The 25,364-nt window shown below is 36.1% G+C and overlaps 2 protein-coding genes across 2 annotated transcripts in view; one reads left to right on the plus strand and one right to left on the minus strand.

Annotated features, from left to right (window-relative positions):
* The window catches only part of LOC100936299 (zinc finger protein 208), a 255,057-nt gene that overhangs the window by 128,609 nt on the left and 101,084 nt on the right, over window positions 1–25,364 (minus strand). The window lies entirely within an intron of this gene.
* LOC100443599 (zinc finger protein 257) overlaps window positions 1–25,364 on the plus strand; it is a 247,528-nt gene that overhangs the window by 16,497 nt on the left and 205,667 nt on the right. Inside the window, 3 exon segments of the mRNA XM_024237296.3 lie at window positions 5,808–5,934; window positions 6,474–6,569; window positions 22,179–23,089. Coding sequence (XP_024093064.3) covers window positions 5,808–5,934; window positions 6,474–6,569; window positions 22,179–23,089 — 1,134 coding nt within the window.

Consider the following 25,364-nt stretch of genomic DNA (forward strand, 5'->3'; position numbering starts at 1 on the left):
GGTGCCAGCCAAGCTTTACTCTAGAAGGGACTTTCCCTCTCAGGCTTCCAGTCACCTCACAATTATGCTACACAGTATGTGCTGTCTCTTAAATATGCAGGAAGAATTGTGTATCTGCCTATTTGATATCTATAGGCCACTACAGTCACTTCTAGAGAAGCTAGACCAGATTTCTACAAACTTCAGGGCAGCAATCAACATTTTACCTCTTTCAATGACTCTTGTATCTTCAGACCTGAAACTGACTCACAGAACATGGAGCTCAGAAACCCAATCAGAGTAACATGTGTGCACTGAGTAGACATGTAGACATGAGAATCTTCACTTTCTTGTATCTCCTCTGGCTAAAATGTCCACAAATATGCAAGTGACACCTGCTGCCACTCCACCCATCCAGAGCCTAAATCTGCAGCTCCAAATTCTGAATGTAGGTCTTAAGATTTGGAAAATAAAAAGACGTTTATCTGAGGAATACAAGTCCTTTTAGTTGTCAAACTCAGAGAGACATTAAAATGAGAGCCCAGGTTGGGTGCAGTGGCTCACACCTGTAATCCCAGCACTTTGGGAGGCTGAGGCAGGTGGATCACGAGGTCAGGAGTTCAAGACCAGCCTGGCCAACATGGTGAAACCCTGTCTGTGCTAAAAATACAAAAATTAGCTGGGCGTGGTCGTGGGCACCTGTAATCCCAGCTACTTAGGATGCTGAGGCAGAGAATTGCTTGAACCTGGGAGGCGAAGGTTGCAGTGACCCGAGATTGCGCCACTGCACTCCAGCCTGGGTGACAAAGTGAGACTCTATCTCAAAAAAAAAAAAAAAAAAAATGAGAGCACAATTATGTCTCCCCCCCTTTGAGCTATGTATTCATCTCCTGAAACCATTCACAATTGCCACAAGTAGCTATCAATTTAACTAAAAATGTGACACTGAACACTATAACTTAAGCTGTAAACCTTAATGATGTATATCCAATCAAAAGTCAATGTTATTTCTATAAATAAATAAGAAAGGTAGGTATAGTTGTGGTTATGACTCTAGATACTTTGTTGCCTTGATCTCTCACTCCCAAAACCATTTGTTACTGACAAACATTTTTGTACCATCCCACTCTGTCCCTGGTTTTTTTTTTTTTTTTTTTTTTTTTGCCTTTACAAATCCACTTGTAACTGCTGCTAATCAAAGTGTAGATTCCGGGCAACTTGAATCTTTGCTCCCAGGTTACAATCCTCAAAGGTGGAACAAATAAACTGTCTACTTATATCCGTGTTGCCTCGGGTTTTTCTTTTTAGGCAGACATATTACTTAGGATGTGCTAGAACAGCCTCTAGGAGAACATCTCTCTTTGATTGTACTCCGCTTGCTGTAACACCCAAGAATGCAGAGCCAGTTTGATCTGACCAAGAATCTGCACATAAGAGCTGACCTCTGCCTGAGATTCACAAGACAGGGCCAGGTTTTAGATTAAGAAGGTAATGAAAACCAATAGGAGGAATTTTCTGCATTGTGAGATGTCAACATAGACATCTTAAAGCCCCCCTTTAATAGTGTGGCTCTTTGAGCTTTTCAAGTCTTGTCCAGTGACCTGCTACAGTTACATGAGAGGATCCTGGTATAAATAGAATCTGATAGCGGAATCTGTAAGTAAAAAGAAGCATCTTAGGAGTGAGAGATCAAGGCTACAAAGTATCCACAGCCATGACTGCAACTATACCTACTCCTAAAATGTGATACTGGAGTAGAACATTTTTGTCCTACCTCTTACCCAAAAGCTAGCAAATCAGGACAGGTGATCCAGGTTCTGGAGCTTTACCAGGGCAGTTCCATTTTCTATTTAGAATCAACCTAAATCTCTTCTGTCTGGCTTACAATTGGGCCATCAGTGCACGGTCACTGGGAATCCTCTCACCTAGGCGTCTTTGAGACATTTGAGGATTTCCAGAGCAGAATTGTCTGGCTGACAAGAGTGGTTAACTCTGCTTCTGTCTCAGTGTAAGAGAAATGGGTCATACCTCATTCAAGAGATGTCTTTGGTTGGTACCCAGACGACAGTTTCTTCAGATTCCTGGTACTTGGGAGGAAAAGAAGAAGTTCTGGAGATTCGAACAGATAAACTAAATGCTTCCATCTCATATGGCCATTAGAATAACAGATGTAGCAGTCATGGTCCCTACCATCCATGAACTTTTAGTCCAGACCAGCAACTGGACAAACGATGAATTAAGCATCATATGGTTGACATAATAAATAGATTTGTGCAAAGAAACTTGGGGTTTATTTGGGCCATAAGTAACCCAAATAAAAAATAAACAATATTAGGCCGGGTGTGGTGGCTCACGCCTGTAATCCCAGCACTTTGGGAGGCCGAGGCGGGTGGATCACGAGGTCAGGAGTTCAAGACCAGCCTGACCAACAATGGTGAAACCCCATCTCTGCTAAAAAAATAAAAAATTAGCTGGGTGTGCTGGTGGGCACCTGTAATCCCAGCTACTTGGGAGGCTGAAGCAGGAGAATCGCCTGAACCCAGGAGGCGGAGGTTGCAGTAAGCCAAGATTGAGTGATTGAGTAATTGCACTCCAGCCTGGACATCAGGGCGAGACTCTGTCTAAAAAACAAAAACAAAAAACAATATTGTTGTGACTTCTGATGTCATCACCTGACGGGATGTTTATGGACAGAAGAATTGTTATTATTTTTATTTCTTTTATTTTGCTAAGAATACATATTTATCTTCTAATAAAATTATTCTAGATATCCTTAAGATATTTGTTTAAATGGATTATTAGTATATATTATGAAATTGACAGGGCAGTAGCTTAAAAAAGATTAAAGTTACATGAACTCTGGGATTTAAGTTTTTCTTAGGTAAGCTTAGGAAACAGAACTGGAAGTACCCCAGTGGCATAGAGAACAAATTCTACATAGGCTGCACTCCCTGCTCCAGTTCTGTTCAGTTCCTACTTGGGGGCTTTATTTAGTCCTGTCCCCACCCTGGAGTCTTGCCTCAGATAACTGATTTAATAAGATCAGAGTTTTGGTTGGTGAATCCTGCTGTCTTTCTAGAAGTGGTGCTCACAATTTTCTGAAATCCAAAAGCAGATAAATGGGAATAATAAAGTATGTATTTCAGGGTCTTTTTAAATTTTTTATTAAAACCAGTGCTTGCAGAGACATTCCATTTAGCAACTTGTTTTCTATTCTTACAAATCAGTAGTTGCTCCACAAATCACAAAAAATTAAATATAAACACAATAAAAATTCCTCTAAACTACATTAAATTTTTCCTTTATCCCTCTTATCTATTTTTTATAAAATGTATTTTATTCTATACATTTTATAAAAAATTAATGACAGAGAAACTATAAAAATTAAAATGCTGTGCCCTTTATCTAAATCCTGGGAATTATTAAACACTTAATACCAACTCCCAAGGTTGTTATGAGGATTAAGTCACATAATGTGTTATTCCCAGCACAGTACTCTGTAACATCCTCTTGAGCACGTAGAGCACAATGTTTAATAAACATTCCATCAGTACACTTGTACATGTTATTTAAATGCAGACTTATTCAGACATGGCTGTTTTCTATTTCCTCTGTATACTCTACAGAGCCAGCAAAGAATATGATACTTTAGGATGGAGAGTGGTTGTCTTCATTTGCCCTAGAAGTATTTGTGTTGTGACAAGAGTGCTGAGTGTAAGGGACTCTGTGCTGTGCCTGCTTTCTCTAACTAATGCTGATCATGAGCCCAGGGAGAGCAACATCAACATTGACAGGGGACTTGTTTAAAACATTCATTTTGGACCCTTTTCAAACCTGCAGCATCACATTACATAGAGTGGGCCCAAAATTACTAAGTGATTTGTAAGCTCATTAAAGCTTCAGATTAAATGCCTAGCTAAGTGGTTATAAGCCTAGACCTCTAATTAGGATTACATGGCCAATTTGCAGAAAAATCCTTACTTCAGCTTTTCCCACAGGTTTTGTTTATTGTTTTAGGTGGAATCATACTTGTTGTTTTAGTTAAGTCTCTCGTATAATTCCAAGGTGAGGCCAGAATCAACAATGAAGGGTTCAAGACATTCATGAGACTTAAGGTAGAAACCTTTGCACTAAAGGGTGGTCACAGGGCCTGTTCTGTTTGGGTTTGGGAGAGACAAGGCAGTGTGGCCCATATTACCATTACTGTAGTAGAAATTGCTGCTGTCTGTGGCAGAGGAGGGCATCTGAGGACAGAAAAGAAGAAACTTATATTTTTATTTTCATAGAGAAGCTCATTGTTCCTGAATCTCTACTAGTATAAAGGACAGAAATGGATGGAATGTTTCTGTAGGTCTTGGTCCTTCTGCCAGTGGGTGTGGTGGTAGCAGGTAAATGGGTGGTGCTGACACCTTTAAAGGAATATTCTCAAGATGCAGGTGTAATTTGTGCAGAAAATTTCATCTAAGCAGGAATTCCAGAGGAGAAGGAGGAAAAGAATGGCTTTTTTTTTTTCAGCTAAACAGGTCTCATATCAAGAGCTGTGTCCACTCTGCCTTCTGAAATGCCATGCATTTTTACATGCAAACCTTTACTTCTCTACTTGTTTTTCCTCCTTAATAAGTTTGTTTTAACTACTTTTAAAAATTCTTATAATAGTCAAGGGTCTCTGAAAAATATGTTTTTTCCCATATACCAGAGCCTTCTGCATCATAGCTCCTTCTATGCCACGCAGAATTTTCTTCATGAATTTATAATCTACTGTATTAAAAATGTTCCCTTTGTGGCTGGGAAGGTGTGAATACTCAAGATTCCTATTGGAGAAGAAAGGGGTTCTTAAAAAAGATGGAAAACTTGTAATGTTGAGGTTCCATCTGTGTTCTTCATTAACTATAGAGAGCAGGATTAAGAAAGTGTTTATTTAAAGAGGATGGCATTTATTACCCAGAAAGTCCTGAAAAAATATGAGGAAATACTTGCTTTCTAGGGTGCTAAAGAAAACTACTTAAAATCACTATTAAAAATTACAGAACATGGGAGATATCTGTATCTTGAACTTGGTATAAAACTGATGGTTCTTTATGGTTGAATTCAAACTACAATTTACTTCTGGGAGAAAATGTCACAGTGGTGATGATGTGTCCTTTTGTGCATCAGCACATCATAAAAATTTGTCCTAGTGCAAGTAATATTAATGATTCACTTGGTTAAGGAGGTCTCCTACAGATTTTTTTTACTAGAAAGCTAATTATTTTTCTTTTCATTATAAATTATTTTTATGCAGCGGATGTGCATAAACCATCACATTTTATCTGGTAGCTGCCCCTCTTTCTTAGGTTTTATTTGCATATATCTGTCTTTGGCAAGTAAAAACTGTCATTTTTTTTTTTTCTTACAGTCCAGCAATGTTAGGAAAAACACAGGCTCTTTTACTTAGTGGATGTTTGACAAAATATTCTTCTTGGGCCAAAAACATTGGCATTACTGGTGAACTTGTTAGAAATATAGAAACTCAAAACAAAAAAAAAAATTCAGAAACAGACTTGCTATAAGTCAGAACCAGTTCTCTACTCTCTCATTTGACCTTGAGACACATTAAAAATTCTGCCCTGGCCACTGGGTAAATGTGTATGGGGGTGTGTTTTTTAGAGTCAGAGAATACATTAGAGAATATTTCTGTGTTAAAAAAATATTTTCTTGGATAATTTTGGTCACTCCAATAAGGCAGAACCTGTTCTCTCTACTCTCTAATTACACCTTGAGTGACATTAAAAATTCTGTCCATGACCATTTGGTAAATATATGTGTGTCTGTGTTTGTGTGTTTTTCAGGGACCACTGACAATTAGGGATGTGACTGTAGAATTCTCTCTGGAGGAGTGGCAATGCCTGGACACTGTTCAGCAGAATTTATATAGGGATGTGATGTTAGAGAACTACAGAAATCTGGTCTTCCTGGGTGAGGATAACTTCAATACTGAATTCCTAATATACTCCAAAGGCTTTATTTTTGTTTTTTGTTTTTTGTGTTTTATAGAATGTTTTTTGGTAATTTGGTAATTTTTGATAATTATGCTTTGCATAAATGAGTTTCATAATCCCTGTTTTCAAGAAAATCATAAGGATTTGTCAGTGTAGAAAAAAAAATTTCTTCAAGATGTTTCACCTTGAACTGAACTTTCCACATTGCTGAGCTGATCTGTATCCCTCACTCTAGAATAGTGGTAATTCCAGAAATTTAGTGGTGTAAAATATTGTTGCCCACACCTTAAAAACTAATTGCTACCACCAATTTTTTTATTCGGTAGTACTGGGTAGTGAATTAAGAACCTACAAATATACAGTATTTTCTAAATATTTAGAAATTTCTGTCATAAATTAGTATTTTGGGATAAATGTATTAGAATATTGTATTACATCCCCTTTACTGAGCACATTACTAAGTTGGTAATTGGAGAATATGAGCAAGATGCATGTTACTTATTTTTTAAAAAACAGGTATTGCTGTCTCTAAGCCAGACCTGATCACCTGTCTGGAACAAGGAAAAGAGCCCTGGAATATGAAGAGACATGAGATGGTAGCCAAACCCCCAGGTAGGTGAGAGTGAAAGCCAGTACAACAGATGGCACAGATGAGAGATCCAAAGGTCAAGGAGAAAGCAAGTCCTTAAAATGTCATTTCGGAAGCTGTGTTCCAAAGGATACAGTTTCTGGAAGCCTGAGTTTGTATTTTTTTTTTTCTTTGCTCTCACATAGGGACATTTTCTGTCTTATGCTTTTAAATTCTCTAAAGATTCTATTTTCCTTTCAGTCATTTTCCTTCAAGTTTACAGTGAGAGCCAAAGTCCTCATGGCATATAAGAGATTGCACAGTCTGACTGCTTTTTCATTGTTTTTAGGGACATACAAATATCTGCATTATTTTCAAAAATTCTATGTTAAGCTATTTCTTAAGTTCTCTTTTTGCATTGTGTCTGACATGAATAGAGTAGTGGTTTCTGTTCCATTGAATTTTTTAATTTTTCTGCACATTTCATCCTTTTTCTTTAGTATATTTTTGAAAGATAGTTTGGAATTATAAAATATGATGTCATTCTGCTTTTTTTTCCCCTCAAGTTTGATTTGGCTATTCAGAGTTTATTGTAGTTTCATGTAATCTTTAGTCTTGTATTTTCCATTACTGTGAAAAAAACTTGCCACTGGAATTTTTATAGGGAGCTTATTGAACCTATATTTATTGAATCTATATTCTTTCAACTCATAGACATGAAACATTTTTAAATTTATTTTTGTCTTCTCTTTCTTTTCCTAGCTATCTTATATCTTTCAGTGTAAAGAGTTTTTATCTCCTTGGTCAAATTTGTTCTCAGAAATTTATTTATTTATTTATTTTTTGAGATGGAGTTTCACTCTTCTTGCCCAGACTGAAGTGCAATGGTGCGGTCTCAGCTCACTGTAAACTCCGCCTCCCGGGTTCAAGTGATTCTCATGCCTCAGCCTTTCAAGTAGCAGGGATTACAGGCACTCGCCACCATGCCTGGCTAATTTTTGTATTTTTAGTAGACATGGGGTTTCACCATGTTGGCCAGGCTGGTCTCGAACTCCTGACCTCAGATTATCCGCCCTCGTCAGCCTCCCAAAGTGTTGGGTTTACAGGCGTGAGCACCACACCCGGCCAGAAATTTATTATTTTAATGCTATCGTAAATAAGATTTTTTTTTGTCTATTTTACCAGATAGTTCGTTTTAAGTGTATGGAAATATAACTTGTATTTTAATTTTATATTTTGCTAATTTATTGAGTTTATTAACTTAGGTTTTAATGTGCTGCTTATGGTTTTCTATATATAAGATGTAATCTACAAACAGCAAATTTTTACTTATTTGTCTTCAGTTTCAATGGCTTTTTGAAAATTGTTTTGACTAATTATTCTGCCATATACTTCAGTGCTATGTTAAAATAGAAGCATTGACAAGGTGCACAATATAATTTTGCATTTGGTGTCTGAATTTGAAGGAGCAAACACCTCTTCAAGTTTCTATAAACTAGTTTCAGGAGGTAAAGATCTTCTTCCATTGGGCCCCCAGGGTGATGGGATTCCCTCTGGGTTTGTGATGGAGAGGGGTTGTAGCTTGGTCACAAGATTGCTGGGTCTGCACTAGGGTCCACCTTTAGTTGGCTTGTTACAAGGGGCTTGGATAGTTGTAATTCCCATATTATTTTTGGACAGATTGGATATCCTTCAAGACTTTGCTCTGTAGGGCAGACACTAGGGCAGGTTTTTGCAGTAGGGTCTGTATATAATGTACCTTAAATCGGGATGTAAATGAGTACGGCTTTTGCTGAGTACCACAGAGGATTTCTTCGGGTCACACTGTGTTGGTTTCTAGGTAAAGAGAACTGGCCATAAGCTGTGGCCCAGGAAGCTGGAACTGAGATTTTGAACTGCTAAAGGCACCACATTAAAAGCCAGGGTCTGCAGGCCTGCCTGCATGGCTATAAACGGGTGTCTTCCTCCAGGCCTGTGAAAGGACAGAACCTCTCCCAGACTGTGGCTGAAAGGATTTTGAAATAATTACAGAGTAAATTCAGAATTCTCAGTGGGACCAAGTTGGGTTGGCCATTTCCTGTCCTGTAGCCAAGACCAGGGGTCCTGTAGTTTGCCACCGAAATGAGAGCCTGCTTTCTGAAGAGAACACCCCTCAATCTTTGGCTTTAGCAGAATTTCACAACTTCATCCCTGGACCTTAAAGATCTCTTAAAGGCACTTATTTTGGAGATGGGGTCTTGCTACATAACCCAGGCTGGTCTTGAAATCTTGGCCTGAAGCAATTCTCCAACCTTAATATACCATGTAGCTGTCATTACGGGTTTGAGCCATGAGGCCTGATACTCTCATAAGGTATTTTTGTCAGGGATGGCCAACAAATTTTCTTGCTGTGGAGGAATAGACAAATAGGGCACCTTTTATTTCTCTATCTTATTAATGTCACCCTTTCTATAAGTTTTTAATTTCTAATTTCTATTTCAAATATGCCTGTAATTTTAGATTCAGACATTTAGGAGCAATAAGCTAGAATTTACATGTTATGTTTGAAGTAAATTAGATAATTAGTAGGCACTCCATATTTACTAATATAGTTACTTATAAATTTAAGTTTGCTACGGGCAAAAAGGAATTATAAGCTTTTCACCCACTTTCTCTAGCCTATATCTAAACAATAACATAATTTATTCATAAGTATTCGTTTTATATGAGACTCTAATGATATTCTGCTATATATATATTATATATACAAAATAAATATTTAATAATAAATACATATATTAAATTACATGTATATTTTAGCAACGTAAGGCTATTCCTTGCTTCTAAAGTTGGATTACAGCAGTTTCATTTTGTGAAAGAATAGCATACAATTAACATAAAAATTATCTCTATTTTAAATGCTTATTTATTAAATGTTTCTCATTAAAATCTTCTGTTTATGATTATTCTGCGTTTTCTCTAAAATTTTACTGCCACACAGTGCCTGTCAATGATTCAAAATACCTGCCTTCCATGAGTACACAGTTACAGTCAAATACTGTAGTTATCTAGACAATTTTTTTAAATGGTACATCAATGTTGCATACCAGATTATATGAGTAAACATTTTACTTATTATTGTTTTGCAGTTACATGTTAGTGTGTTTTTTTCAATGTAGGTTTCTTTATTTTTTTTTGAGATGGAGTCTTGCTCTATCGCCCAGGCTGAAGTGCAGTGGCATGATTTCGGCTCACTGCAACCTCCGCCTCCCAGGTTCACGCCATTCTCCTGCCTCAGCCTCTCGAGTAGCTGGGACTATAGGCGCCCGCCACCACGCCCGACTAATTTTTGGTATTTTTGGTAGAGTCAGGGTTTCACCATGTTAGCCAGGATGGTCTCAATCACCTGACCTCGTGATCCACCTGCCTCGGCCTCCCAAAGTGCTGGGATTACAGGCGTGAGCCATTGCGCCCCGCCAGTGTAGGTTTCTTAACATCAGTTCATTGTGATTTTTTTGTTTTACTTACGTACTATAATTTTAGACAATTTGCAATTTTGTTTGTACACTTTAAGTCAATATGGGCTTGAATTAAGAGATAAACCATCCAGGCTGGGCGCAGTGGCTCTCACCTGTAATCCCAGCACTTTGGGAGGCTGAGGCGGGCGGATCACCTGAGGTCAGGAGTTTGAGACCAGCCTGGACAACATGGTGAAACTCCGTCTCTACTAAAAATACAAAAAATTAGCTGGGCGTGGTGGCGTGCGCCTCTAATCCCAGCTACTTGGGAGGCTGAGGTGGGAGAATCACTTGAACCCAGGAGGTGGAGGTTTCAGTGAGCCGAGATCATACCATTGCATTCTGGCTTGGGTGACAGAGCAAGACTTCATCTCGAGAGGGAAAAAAAAAAGAGATAAACCATTCATATGTCTATCATTATCAGATTATATATGTGTGTGTGTTTATAAATATCCCAATTTTGGTTATCGCTTATGTATATATTTTTAGCTGATTTTTAGTGGTGGTTTTGACTAAGTGAGTAGTTATGGAAATAGTCTTATTTTCACCATATGTTTAATAATGAATTTTTCTTTTGTGTGTGTGAGAGAAACACTTTTGTGATTTGAAGGTAATTTTTGAAAGGATTTATAATTGTGTATTTTTTTCTGTTTTTCTCTTAAAACCTTTATTATTGTAAAAACAGATAACATAAAACTTACCATCTTTTTCTGAGATGGAATCTTGCTCTGTTGCCCAGGCTGGAGTGCAGTGGCATAACCTCGGCTCACTGCAATCTTTGCCTCCTGGGTTCAAGCAATTCCCCTGCCTCAGCCTCCCGAGTAGCTGGGATTACAGACGTAGACAACCATGAGCAGCTAATTTTTGTATTTTTAGTAGAGATGGGGTTTCACCACGTTGGCTAGGCTGGTCTCGAACTCCTGATCTAAAGCGATCTGCCAGCCTCGGCCTCCCAATATGCTGGGATTATAGGTATGAGCCACCATGCCTGTCCTAAAATTTACCATCTTTAATCTGTTTAAGTGTACACTTCAGGCCTAGGCATGGTGGTGGCTCACATCTATAATACCAGGATTTTGGGAGACCAAGACAGAAGGATCGCTTGAGCCCAAAATGTTGAGACCAGCCTGGGCAGCATATAAAGTCCCCCTCTCTCCACACACAAAAAATGTTTTAATAGCCAGGCATGGTGGTATGCACCTGTGGTCCTAGCTATTTGGGAGATTGAGTGAAGAGGATTACTTGAGCCTGGGAGTTTGAGGCTGCAGTGAGCCATAGTTGTGCCACTGCAATCCAGCTTGGGTGACAGAGTAAGATCCTGTTTCAAAAAAATGGTATACATTTCAGGCATGTTAAGTACATTCACATTGTTATACAAGAGACTTCCAGAAATTTTCCATCTTGTAAAACTAAAACTCAATACCCATTAAATAACAACAACCCATTTTACCTTCTCTCCAGCCCTCAACAAACACCATTTCTCTTTCTGTTTTTATGAGTGTGACTACTTAAAATATCTCATATTAGTGGAATTATATAGTATTCATTATTTTGTTACTGGCTTATTTCAGGTGACATAATCTCAGTTTATCTTCAAATGTGACAAGATTTTATGAGGCTGAATAATATTTCATTGTATTTATGTATTACATTTTTCAATGTGTTTCCAAATTAAGACATTTGGGTTGCTTCAGCCTTTTGACTTTTGTGAATACTAATACAATAAACATGACTGTTCAAATACATCTTCCAGGTCCTGTGTTGCATGTTATAGATATAGATTCATAAATGAGATTGCTGTATTTTATGGTAATTTTATTTTTGATTATTTGAGGTACATTTATAACATTTTAAAATAATGGCTACACTCCTGATTTTCACCAACAATCGACATGGGTTTCATTTTCACTGCATCATCAACAGATTTGGTGTTTTTTTAAAAAATTATAGTGGCCATTCTAGGCCAGGCACGGTGGCTCATGCTTGTAATCCTAGCACTTTGGGAGGCCGAGGTGGGCAGATCACAAGGGCAGGAGTTTGAGACCGGACTGGCCAATATGGTGAAACCCCGTCTCTACTAAAAAAAAAATACAAAAAAAAAAAAAAATTAGCTGGGTGTGGTGGCAGGCGCCTGTAGTCCCAACTACTCAGGAGGCTGAAGCAGGAGAGTTGCTTGTACCCGGGAGGCGAAGGTTGCAGTGAACTGAGATCTCGCCACTGCACTCCAGCCGGGCCACAGAGGGAGACTCTATCTAAAAAAAAAAAAAAAAAAAAAAAAAAAAAAAAAATTATGGTGGCCATTCCAATGAGTGTGAGGTGATTTTATTTTCTGTGATTTTTATGCAATTCTCTACAAAATAGTTATTTTGCATTTTCTTTTAAATGCATTTTCTTATTTGTGTATATTTTTTATAAGAATTTTGTTCAATTATTTGACCATTTCTAAATCAACTTATTCAACTGTATTGTTTAAAGACTTGTTTATATATTCTGAATATTAACTCCTATCATGTGATTTGCAAATACTTTCACACATTTTTTATGAGGCATTGTCACTCTATTGAATATTTTATTTGGGTGCAAAAATTTTGAAGGATAGTGCAGTTAAATTTTTCTGTTATTTTCTTTGTTGCTGATGCATTTAATGTATCTAAAAAAATGTTGCTAAGACCAATGTCATGTTTTTCTTCTATATTTCTAAAAAATTGGTTAGTTATTTTTTATGTCTGAGTCTTTTATTTAAAATATTTTTCATATATGGTTCAAGGAAATAATCCAGCTTTATCACTGTTGATATCCAGTTTTCTTTCTTTCTTTTTTTTTTTTTTGAGACGGAGTTTCGCTCTTGTTGCCCAGGCTGGAGTGCAGTGGCACAATCTCTGCTCACTGCAGCCTCCACCTCCCAGGTTCAAGTGATTCTCCTGCCTCAGCCTCTCTAGTAGCTGGGATTACAGGCATGTGCCACCACACCCTGCTAATTTTGTATTTTTAGTAGAGACGGGGTTTCTCCATATTGGTCAGGCTGGTCTCAAACTCCTGACCTCAGGTGCTCTACCTGCCTTGGCCTTCCAAAATGCTGGGATTACAGGTGTGAGCCACCACCGCACCTGGCTGGTATCCAGTTTTCAACATTACTTTTTGAAAAGGTTATCTTTTCTCTATTGTGTGCTCATGGCAACTTTGTGGAAGATCATTTGATCTTTTAAAGGGGGTTTCATTTCTTCACTCGTATTCTGTTCTTTCATCTGTTTATCTTTGTTTATCTTTGTTTCAGTACCACATCGTTTTTATTTTAGCTTCTAGTATGTTTTGAAATCAGAAAGTATAATGCCTCCTTGTTCTTTTTCATGGGTTTCTGGCTATAGTTGTAATCAAGGTTTAAACTTTTACACAAGATTTATTGTATTGGTTGGTCTGTTGTCATGCTACTACTAAGAACATACCCAAGACTGGGTAATTTATAAAGAAAAGAGGTTTAATTGGCACACACTTCCACATGGCTGGGGAGGCTTCACAAAAATCATGGCACAAGGCAAAGGAGGAGCAAGTCATGTCTTACATGGTGGAAGGCAAGAGGGCGTTAGCAGAGGAACTCCCCTCTATAAGCCCATCAGATCTCCTGGAACTTATTCACTATCACAAGAACAGCACAGGAAAGACCCACTTTTGTGATTTAATTGGCTCACCCTGTCTCTCTCATGACACAGGGAATTATGGGAGCTACAATTCAAGATGAGATTTGGGTGGGGACACAGCCAAAGCATATTATTTCTGTTAAAAACTGTGCTATTGAGATTGTTATAATGATTATATCAGATTTGTTCACAACTGTAGGTTGTATTGACACCTTTGAAAAATTAAATTTTTGGCCCCTGAGCAAGAATATGTTGAAGAGTTTTATATATTTAGTTTTATATACTTTTGGATTTGCCAGTTTTACTTTTGCTTTTAATTCCTAGTTTTATTCAGTTGTGGTCAGAAAACACACAGTGTGTAATTTTGGTATACTTAAATGTATTTATTGTTGTTTTTAGACAGGATCTTACTCTGTCACCCAGGCTGGAGTGCAGTGGCATGATTTTGGCTCACTATCACCTCAACCTCCTGGGCTTAAGTGATCCTTTCACCTCAGCATCCCTAGTAGCTGGAACTATAGACATGCATTACCATGTCTGGCTAATTTTTTTATTATTTGTAGGAACAGGGTCTCTCTATGTTGCCCAGCCTGGTCTCAAACTTCTGGCCCCAAGAGAGCCTCTGACTTTGTTCTTCCAAAGTGTTGGGGTTATAGGCATGAGGACTTCATGCTGCCATGTAATTCTCAATGTTGGATGTAAGACCAGTGGGAGGTGTTTGGTTTGTGAGGAAAAACTCCTTGTGCATGGGTTGGCACCATCCTCTTTGTAATCAAAATTTCACATTCTATTAATTCAAAAGAGAGCTGGCTCATTAAAAGAACCTGGCTCCTTCACCTCACACTTGCTGTCTGTTACCATGTGGTGTGTCCAGTTACCAGTTACTCTTGGCCTTCCACCATGATTGTAAGCTTTTTGAGACCCTCACCAGAAGCAGATGTTGGTTGGCACACACTTCTTGTACAGTCTGCCGAACTGTGAGCCAAATCTTTTTTTTTTTTAATAAATTATCTACTATCGGACTTCCTGTATATTCAAAATAATTTATACAGTCTATAATGTTTTCTAAGTTCTCTGTTTTATTATTGCTATTTTATCTGAATTTTCTATTTATTATTGAAAATGAGGTCTTGATGTCTACAACTATGTTGCTATGTATTTCCTGCTTCAATTTGTTTATATTTGCTTTATATATTTTGGAGCCCTGATATTATATATACGTATACATATAGCTAGATAAGTATTTTATTAAATACATTAATTATATATCTATATAGATTTTTTTTTTTTTTTTTAGATGGAGTCTTGCTTTGTTGCCCAGGATCTCAGCTCAGATATTATATATCTATATAGATTTTTTTTTTTTTTTTAGATGGAGTCTTGCTTTGTTGCCCAGGATCTCAGCTCAGATATTATATATCTATATAGATTTTTTTTTTTTTTTTAGATGGAGTCTTGCTTTGTTGCCCAGGATCTCAGCTCACTGCAACCTCCGTCTCCCAGGTTCAAACAATTCTTCCACCTCAGCCTCCCGAGTTGCTGGGACTACAAGGCACGTGCCACCATGCTCAGCTAATTTTTGTATTTTTAGTAGAGTCGGGGTTTCACCATGTTAACCAGGATGGTCTCGAACTCCTGACCTCGTCATCCACCTGCCTCGGCCTCCCAAAGTTCTGGGATTAAAGGCATGAGCTACCATGCCCGGCCCTATATAGATATCTTTGTGTATACATATATATGTTATATATACACATATCTGTAGGTAAATGTATATATATACACATATGCATATGGATAGATACCAGTTAAATTGACCCATTTTACCATTATATAATATCAATCTTTGTCTCATGCTAGTACTTAGGACATATTATGTCTACCGTAATTATGACTACCTCACCCAATTATAGTTACTATTTGCATGGAATATAGCTTTTTTTCATTCTGTTACTTTCAGCCTATTTAACTAAATTCTAAAATGAATCTCTTGTATGCAGCATATTGTATGCTGTTTTTCTTAAGCCAATTAGGCATTTAATTTTTTAAATATAATTTATTTAATTTTTTATTTTTGAGATAGGTTCTCACTCTGTCAGCCAGGCTGGTTTGCAGTGGTTTGATCATGGCTCACAGCAGCTTCAACCTCCCAAACTCAGATGATCCTCTCATTTCAGCCTCTCAAGCAGCTGGATTACAAGTATGTGGCATCACACCCAGCTAGTTTTTTTGTATTTTTTGTAGAGACACAGTTTTGGCATGTTGCCTGCTCTGGTTTTGACCTTCTGAGATCAAGTGATCAGCCCACCTTGGCCTCCCAAAGTCCTGGGATTACATTTTTTTAAATTAAATAGTTTAATTAATTTGTATTTAAAATAATTGCTTAAAGAAATGTTTCTATTACCAGTTTTATTATTATTGTTTTATGTGCTCTTATAGATATGTTTTTTCTCATTTCCTATTTTACCACCTTAAATTTTAATTTTATAGTGACATGCGTTACTTTTCTATTTGTTTAGCATACTTTCTATAAATATTATCTTCATAATCATCTTGAAAAATGAAGATTACATAAAACATCTTAAAGTTAAAACAATATATTTTAATCTCATAACAACTTCAACTGAATACAAATACTATTCCTCTACATTTTTGTTAATATTACAAATTATATCTAATAACAGATTTATGCAGATTTATATTTTGTTTTTCATATTCTATAGAAGAAATTTAGGGATTTTATGCACCATCATTATAATAGTAAAGGATTCTATGTGTGTCTGTATATTTACATTTAATAGGGAGCTTTATATTTACATAGTCATATGATGCTGTGCGAATATTATTTTTCAACATAATGGACTCGTAGCATTTCTTTGTTTTTATATGCAAAGTCTCACCATGTTCCTCAGGATGTTCTTGAACTCTTGGTCCCAAGTGATGTGACTGCCTGGGCCTCCTAAAACTGTAAGATTACAGACATGAGACACTGTGCCTCGCCACCAAGTGGCATTTTTTATAGGACAGTGCTAGTCGTATGAACACTTTCACCTTTTATTTTGGAAAGTGTTTATTTTTATCTTTTTTTGAAGTAAAATAATTTCACATCAAGTATTATTGGTCAGGTATGATTTTATTACCTCAAAATTTGGGAAGTACTTAGTCTTTTTCATTTTCAAGTAAACTCTGTATTACTTTTTCCCTATAGTCTTCTTCCAACATTTTGTTCATGAATATATTGATCGACTTGATGCTGTCCAATAAGTATTACATTCTACGTTTTAAATTTGTTTTGCAATTTTATATTTTTGTATTATATATTTTAGAACATACCATCTCATACCAGTTAATTGTGTTTTGATTTTTCAGTTTATATTATAATTGTGTATGACAATATTTAGTTCTGAACAATTTAAGACTGTGGAGCAAAATCAAATATGAATCAGCCATACATCTAGTGCCAATATAATTGTCTCTGTGTTTGTTTGCCTTTATAAATATTATCCCTGTGTTTCTTTATAACTTGTATATTTGTTGTGTAGGTTTGTTGTGAATGGTTGTTTAATCCTGTGTAGATGAGTAGCCACAAAAATTCTCCTAATTTCAACATTCTATTTATTTGTGAATCTTCCATATCCTGTTTATTCATGAATCTATATTATTTTTCTGTGAAAGAAATACTTTTGGCTTTGAAGATAATTTAAAAACTACTGGCAGGCTGTGGTGGCTCACGCCTGTAATCCCAGCACTTTGGGAGGGCAACGTGGGTGGATCACCTTAGGTCAGCAGTTTGAGACCAGCCTGTCCAAAGTGGTGAAACCCCGTCTCTACTAAAAATACAAAAAAATTAGCCGGGCATGGTGGTGGGCGCCTGTAATCCAGCTACTCAGGAAGCCGAGGCAGGAGAATCGCTTGAACCCAGGAGGTGGAGATTGCAGTGAGCCAAGATCGCGCCATTGCACTCCAGCTGGGCGACGAGTGAAACTCCATCTCGAAAAACTAAACTCATAACTAAATTTCTCTTCTAGCTACCATTGTTCATTTTTACTTGTCAAAAACACATAATAATTTATAATAAAATATTTTCAAATATTCACTTTACTTATATTGACATTGTTATGCAACATATTGCTGAAGCGTTTTTATCTTGCAAAGCTAAATCTCAATACACATTATACAACTACCAATTTTTCCAGTATTATGGCACTTTTGAAACACCACTCTGTTTTCTCTTCCTAGGGTGTAACTTCTTTATATATCTCATACAATCTCTGTCTGTTTGTGGCTGGCTCATGTCACTTTGCAAAATATCATCAAGATTTATCTGTGTAGTTGTTAGAATATTTTCTGCTTTTTGAAAACTGAGTGATGTGGTCCGGCGCGATAGCTCACGCCTGTAATCCCAGCACTTTGGGAGACCAAGGTGGGTGGATCACCTGAGGTCAGGGGTTCTAGACCAGCCTGGCCAACATGGTGAAACCCCGTTTCAACTAAAAATACAGAAATTAGCTGGGTGTGGTGGCAGGTGCCGGTAATCCCAGCTACTCGGGGGGCCAAGGCAGGAGAGTTGCTTGAACCCGGGAAGCAGAGGTTGCAGTGAGCTGAGATCACGCCATCACACTCCAGCCTGGGGGACAAGAGCAAGACTTCATCTCTAAAAAAAAAAAAGAAAACTGAGTGATGTTCCAGTATTTTTACATTTCAAATTATATCTATTAAATAATTTGGTGACAGAAATTAGCATCGTTTTTAACTATTGGCTTTCCGTAACAATGCTACAATTATTATGGGTATGTAAATAACTCTTTATATGACCATATATATGAAAGTTTATGTGCTGCATTCTGTTTGATTTGTCTAGTTTTCAGCTTGATACGGATACCAAATTGTTTTAATTCTGTAGCTTTGTAATCTGTTTTGAAATAAGGAATTATAATGCCACCAACATTGTTTCTTTTTTTTTTTTTTTTTTGAAGATTGTTGGGTACTTTGTTGTCTCTTGCAATAGCACTCCTGAGTTTGCTATTGCTGTTTTTTCAAAAATGCAATGAGAAATTTGAAAAACATTGCATTAAATCTGTAGATTACATTAAACAGTATAAACATCTATACAATATTAATTATTTTAACTTTTGAACAAGAGCATGCTTGAGTGTATCATTTAATTTCTATATATTTGTGAAATTTTTAGTTTTTTTCATTGTTTCATATTCTTATTCCATTTTGTTCATAGAAAGTAATCCAGAAAATTTTAGGGTGTTTTTTTTTTTTTTTTTTTTTTTTGAGACAATCTCACTCTGTTGCCCAGGCTAGGGTGCAGTGGCGTGATCTCGGCTAACTCCTGCCTCCCGGGTTCAAGTGATTCTCGTGCTTTAGCCTGCTGAGTATCTGGGATTATAGGCGCATGCCACCAGGCCCAGTTAATTTTTTATTTTTGGTAGAGACAGGGTTTCACCATGTTGGCCAGGCTGTTTTCAAACTCCTGACCTCAGGTGATCCACTCGCTTCGGCCTCCCAAACTGCTGGGATTACAGGCATGAGCCACTGTGCCTGGCCAAAGTTTTAGTTTTTTTTTTCATTGTTGTTTGTTTGTTTTGAGACAGAGTCCTGCTCTGTTGCCAGGCTGGAGTTTAGTGGCACGATTTCTGCTCACTGCAACCTCTGCCTCCCGGGTCCAAGTGATTCTCCTGCCTCAGCCTCCCAAGTAGCTGGGATCACAGGCAGGTACCACCACACCTGGCTAATTTTGTATTTTCAGTGGAGACCACCACACCCGGCTAATTTTGTATTTTCATGTTGGCCAGGCTGGTCTTGAACTCCTGACCTCAGGTGATCCACCTGCCTCAGCCTCCCAAAGTGCTGAGATTACAGGTGTGAGCCACCATGACTGGCTCAAAATTTTAGTTTTAAAACATTTGTTAAGATTTATTTTTTGACCTAACCGGTGGTCTATCAAGAAGATTGTATGAGCTATTGCAAAGGGTGTGTTTCCTGATGTTGAGAAGTTTTCTCTATATCTGTGTTAGAAATACTTGTTTTATACTGCCTTCAAGTCCACTGTTTCCTTACTAATATTCTCTTGTTTTATTATTATCAGAGAAAGTGAGGTATTGAAATATCCTACTATAATTATATTGCTTTCTATGTGTTTCTTCAATTATGTCCATATTTACCTTACATATTTGGAACCCTAATGTGAGATACACACACACATACACACACACACACACACAAACACACAAACATGAGTATATACAAATTTTTCATAGGTTCCCCATCAATCTATTATTGCTTAATGTCCTTCTTTGTCTTTTTGGAGTTTTGACTTCATATACATTCTATATAATATGAGTTTTTGACTTACGATGTAGCTTGTGTAATACTATTTTGACCTTTTCTGCTCTCATTTGGTTAATATTTGGATAAAATGCCTACATCAATCTTGCCACTTTCAGGCTTTTTTTATTATTAGTTCTAAACTGACTGTTGTAGAAAGGCAAGTCAGGCCTTGAGTTTTAATGTTTTTTAATGAATCCCTTTATTGAAACTATGTCTCTTGACTAGAAAGCTAATTATACCTATATGTAAGTAATTTTCTAAAAGACAAAGACTTCTATTATTTGATTAATTATTTTATTTGATTCTTGTATCTTTGTCCCTCATTTTCTCCCTTTCTGTCTTCTGTTGTGTCTGTTTCATTTTAGTATTGATATGGTTTCACTTCTTTCTTATTTTCTTTTGGGTGTCTATACAGATATTTTCTTTGTGGTACCTTAGGGATTACATAAAACCTCTAAAAGATAAAGCAGTATATATTTAATCTGGTGAAAAATGAACTTCAGTTATATACAAAAATTTTTCCTCATTACATCTGCCCTCAACTTTGTTATTGATATTGCTGATTATATGTTGTATATTTATTAACAGATATTCACAATAATTTCTGTGCTTTTATTTTTCTAATTTTAGAGCACAATTATAAATGTTTTCTGTCCCATTATGAGAATGCTAAGGAATTCTATTTGTGTGTATGTATGTTTCCCAGGAACATATATTTTTATATGAGTATGTGTTGTTTTCTTGCATCATGTTATTTTCAGTGGAAGAAACTTTTTTCAGCATCTTTGATATATATATAGGCCATATGCAGTGCTAATATACTGTCTCAGAATTTGGTTATTTTAGGTCTTTTTTTTTAAATTTATTTGGTAGGATGTTTTTGCTGATGATTATTCTTTTCACCTGACAGCATTTTTTATTCAGGACTTTGACAATATCACACAGTTTTCTTTTGCCTGCAAAATTTTCTTTTGAAAAACTCACTGTTTAGTGTGTAACTCTATGCTTATAAATGACACATCACTTTTGTCTTGCAGTTCTTGAGATTGTGTCTTGTCTGTGACATTTTAAGTTGTTCTTATATATGTGTTTTTTAAATAAATATCTTGTATGTGTATTTTTGTTTGTTGAACTTCTTTATTTTTATATCATTTTTTCTTTTAGAATTGGTTAGTTATTATCTTTGTATTATTTACCTCCACAATTGTTTTTAAAATGCTTTTAATATTTTTGCTGTTTTTCTCATTTTTCTGATTTTCAGTAGTTGTCTGTGCTCCTTTTACTCGTTGAGTATTATTCAACTTATTTTAAATTTCTAAAATTTATACATTTTTATTTTATAATGATTGCTTTCTGAAAATTTCATGATTTGTTTGATGGGGCCATGTTGCCCTAATATTTTGTATACATTGTAATCTTTGAGACTTGGACATTTAAAAAAAAAAAAAAAAGCTACCTGTCACAATCTTTACAATGTAGCTTTATCCTGGCATAATCTAAAACCAGTTGTCATGGCTAGACATTCTGGGAGCCTTTCAAACATGTTCTTAGAATGTGTCTGATCTGAAATGTTTTATTTTCTAGTTTAGAAAGTTTATTTGCGCTTCTTCCTAGTTATCAATCACTTGCTACACTTGTTACCTGTCTGTGGTACTGCAGGCTCTCTGCTGCTGTAACATTTACCTTTGGTCTCAGCAGTCTCAAATTGTCATTCTAAAGTATGCTATTTTTTTTTTCAGCATTTTATTTAATGGGAGAATGAAACCAGTGTCTTGAAAGACCCCTAAAAGCCAGACATAGAAATGTATGTGCCAATATTTTTCTTGTCTTTTAAATAGAAACAAGGAGTTGGCAATTTACTTCTAAGGTCACTATGTTATACTGAGGAGAAGGAAGTACTGTGTTGGGTTAATATAACAGATTTTTCTTTTTCTTCTGTGTTGCTTTTTACATTGTGTTAACCTGGGGCACTTTACACACTTAACTCATTTATAAATTTTCCAAAAATGTGTTTTGGTCAGTATGTTTTTGTTACATTTTATATGTTTTTGAATAAATTAGAGCCTGTGGTATTTTGCTATGCCATCTTGCTTATGTAGTGTATACAGTTTTATAGGTTAGATTTGTAAAAAATATTTACCTGAGTCTAGTAAGTAGAGTAATTTGTTGTTTTTATTTCTTTTAGTTATGTGTTCTCATATTGCTGAAGACCTTTGCCCAGAGCGAGACATAAAAGACTTTCTCCAAAATGTCATACTGAGGAGATATGATAAATGTGAACATGAGAATTTACAATTAAGAAAGGGCTGTAAAAGTGTGGATGAGTGTAAGGTGTGCAAAGGAGGTTATAATGGACTTAACCAATGTCTGATAACTACCCAGAGCAAAATATATCAGTGTGATAAATATGTAAAAGTCTTCTATAAATTTTCAAATTCAGATAGACATAAGATAAGACATACTGAAAAGAAAACTTGCAAATGTAAAGAATGTGGCAAATCATTTTGCATGCTTTCCCAACTAACTCGACATAAGAGAATTCATATTAGAGAGAATTCCCACAAATGTGAAGAATGTGGCAAAGCCTTTAACCAGTCCTCAGCTCTTACTCGACATAAGATAACTCATACTGGAGAGAAACCCTACAAATGTGAAGAGTGTGGAAAAGCTTTTAACCGGTCTTCACACCTTACTCAACATAAGATAATTCATACTAGAGAGAAACCCTACAAATGTGAAGAGTGTGGCAAAGCCTTTAACCGGTCTTCACACATTACTCAACATAAGAGAATTCATAATAGAGAGAAGCCCTTCAAATGTGATGAATGTTGCAAAGCCTTTAAGTGGTCCTCAGCTCTTACTACCCTTACTCAACATAAGAGAATTCATACTGGAGAGAAACCCTACAAATGTGAAGAGTGTGGCAAAGCCTTTAACCAGTCCTCAGCCCTTACTCGACATAAGATGATTCATACTGGAGAAAAACCCTACAAATGTGAAGAGTGTGGCAAAGCTTTTAACCGGTCTTCACACCTTACTCAACATAAGATAATTCATACTAGAGAGAAACCCTACAAATGTGAAGAGTGTGGCAAAGCCTTTAACCGGTCTTCACACCTTACTAAACATAAGAGAATTCATACTAGAGAGAAGGCCTACAAATGTGATGAATATTGCAAAGCCTTTAACTGGTCCTCAGCTCTTACTACCCTCACACAACATGAGATAATTCTTACTGGAGAGAAACCCTACAAATGTGAAGAGTGTGGGAAAGCCTTTAACCGGTCTTCATACCTTACTCGACATAAGATAATTCATACTGGAGAGAAACCCTACAAATGTGAAGAGTGTGGGAAAGCCTTTAACCAGTCTTCACATCTTACTCAACATAAGATAATTCATACTGGGGAGAAGCCCTACAAATGTGAAGAATGTGGCAAAGCCTTTAACCGGTCTTCACACCTTACTCAACATAAGGTAATTCATACTGGAGAGAAACCCTACAAATGTGAAGAATGTGGCAAACCTTTTAATCGTTTCTCATACCTTACCATACATAAGAGAATTCATGCTGGAGAGAACTCCAACAAATAATGAAGAATGTGGCAAAGCTTGTAACCATTCCTCAAACCTTACTAAACATAATTCATAATGGAGAAAAACCCTACAAATGTGAAGAATGTGTCAAAGCTTTTGACTGTTCCTCTTATGTTTAGTAAAACATAAGAGGATTCATAATAGAGAAACCCTACAAATGTGAAGAATGTGGCAAACCTTTTAATCGTTTCTCATACCTTACCGTACATAAGAGAATTCATGCTGGAGAGAACTCCAACAAATAATGAAGAATGTGGCAAAGCTTGTAACCATTCCTCAAACCTTACTAAACATAATTCATAATGGAGAAAAACCCTACAAATGTGAAGAATGTGTCAAAGCTTTTGACTGTTCCTCTTATGTTTAGTAAAACATAAGAGGATTCATAATAGAGAAACCCTACAAATGTGAAGAATGTGGCCTGGCTTTTAACAAATCCTCAACATTTACTAAGCACAAAATAATTCATGCTGGAGAGAAACCCTTGAAATGCCTAGCCTCTACCCAGTTCTCAACTCTTACTAAACATGAGAACTCATGTGGAAGACAAAGCCTACAAATGTGAAGAATGTGAGAAGGCCTTTAAAAGTTCTCAACCCTTATTACACATAATTTATACTGGACAGAAATCCTAGTGTGAAGAATGTCACAAAGCCCTTAACAAGTCCTCAATTCTTAACAGATATAAGATGTTTCATACTGGAGTGAAACTCTACAATCCTGATTGATGTCACAGTGCTTTTAACAATACCTCAAACTTTTCTAAACATAAAAAAAAAAAATTATACTGGTGTAAAACTCTAGAAATACAAAGAACATGAAAAACTTTTAAATGGTTTTCACACTTGATTGCAGGTAAAATAATTTATACCGGAGAAACTCCAAGTGTGAAGAATATAACTTTTAACCAGTGTTCACAACTTATTGTCCAGGAAAGCATTTATAGTTGAGAAATGGTGTACAAATATAAAGAATGTGGAGAAGTCATTAATATTTGCTCACATATTACACATCAGAGAGTTCATACTTAATAAAAGTATTATAAATACAATTACTATCAAATGATCTTTCAGAAATATAAGGCTTTAAAGTGAAGAAGAGTTTATTCTGAAGACAAACATTACAAATATAAAGGGGGTTGTAGTGCTTTTACTTGTATCACAGATTTTATTGTACACATTTTGTACTAGAGAATAACCCTGAAGTAGTTGCTAAAATTTTGTTCAGCATTAGGAAATTTATGTTGGAGAAGAGTTCAGCAAATGTAATGAATTTGGAAAAACATTTTTTCCATAACTATAGCTTAGAAAATGCAAGAGCTCATACTAAAATATACTTTTGCAGATGCAATAAATATGAAGAAATATTTAATTCAAATTGAGTTTATATAATTATCAGAGAATTAACAGTAGAAATAGCTAAGGCACTGACACTTCAGACATTACACTAAATCAGATTGCTGAGTATAGAAAATCCAAAACTACAGTTGGTGAGTAAATTAATTTTATATAACTTTAAAATGAGTAGACATTGAGAAGTCATAATTCAAGTATACTTTTTTGATAAAATTATAAAACTTCTTAAAAGTAAATAATGATGTAAGTCAACTCTCAAATTACTTCATGCTGTTTCTTCATTTCTATTGTATTCACCTGTGAAAGCATGTGATCAACTATTGCTGCATCAGAGATATGAGAGATACTTTATTAGATGGGAATTATATACGACCTCTTCTATAAAATAGTAAGGACATTGAAATATAAGATGCATAAGA

The sequence above is a fragment of the Pongo abelii genome, chromosome 20 (genome assembly GCF_028885655.2).
Source record: "Pongo abelii isolate AG06213 chromosome 20, NHGRI_mPonAbe1-v2.0_pri, whole genome shotgun sequence".
Classification (NCBI taxonomy): Eukaryota; Metazoa; Chordata; class Mammalia; order Primates; family Hominidae; genus Pongo; species Pongo abelii.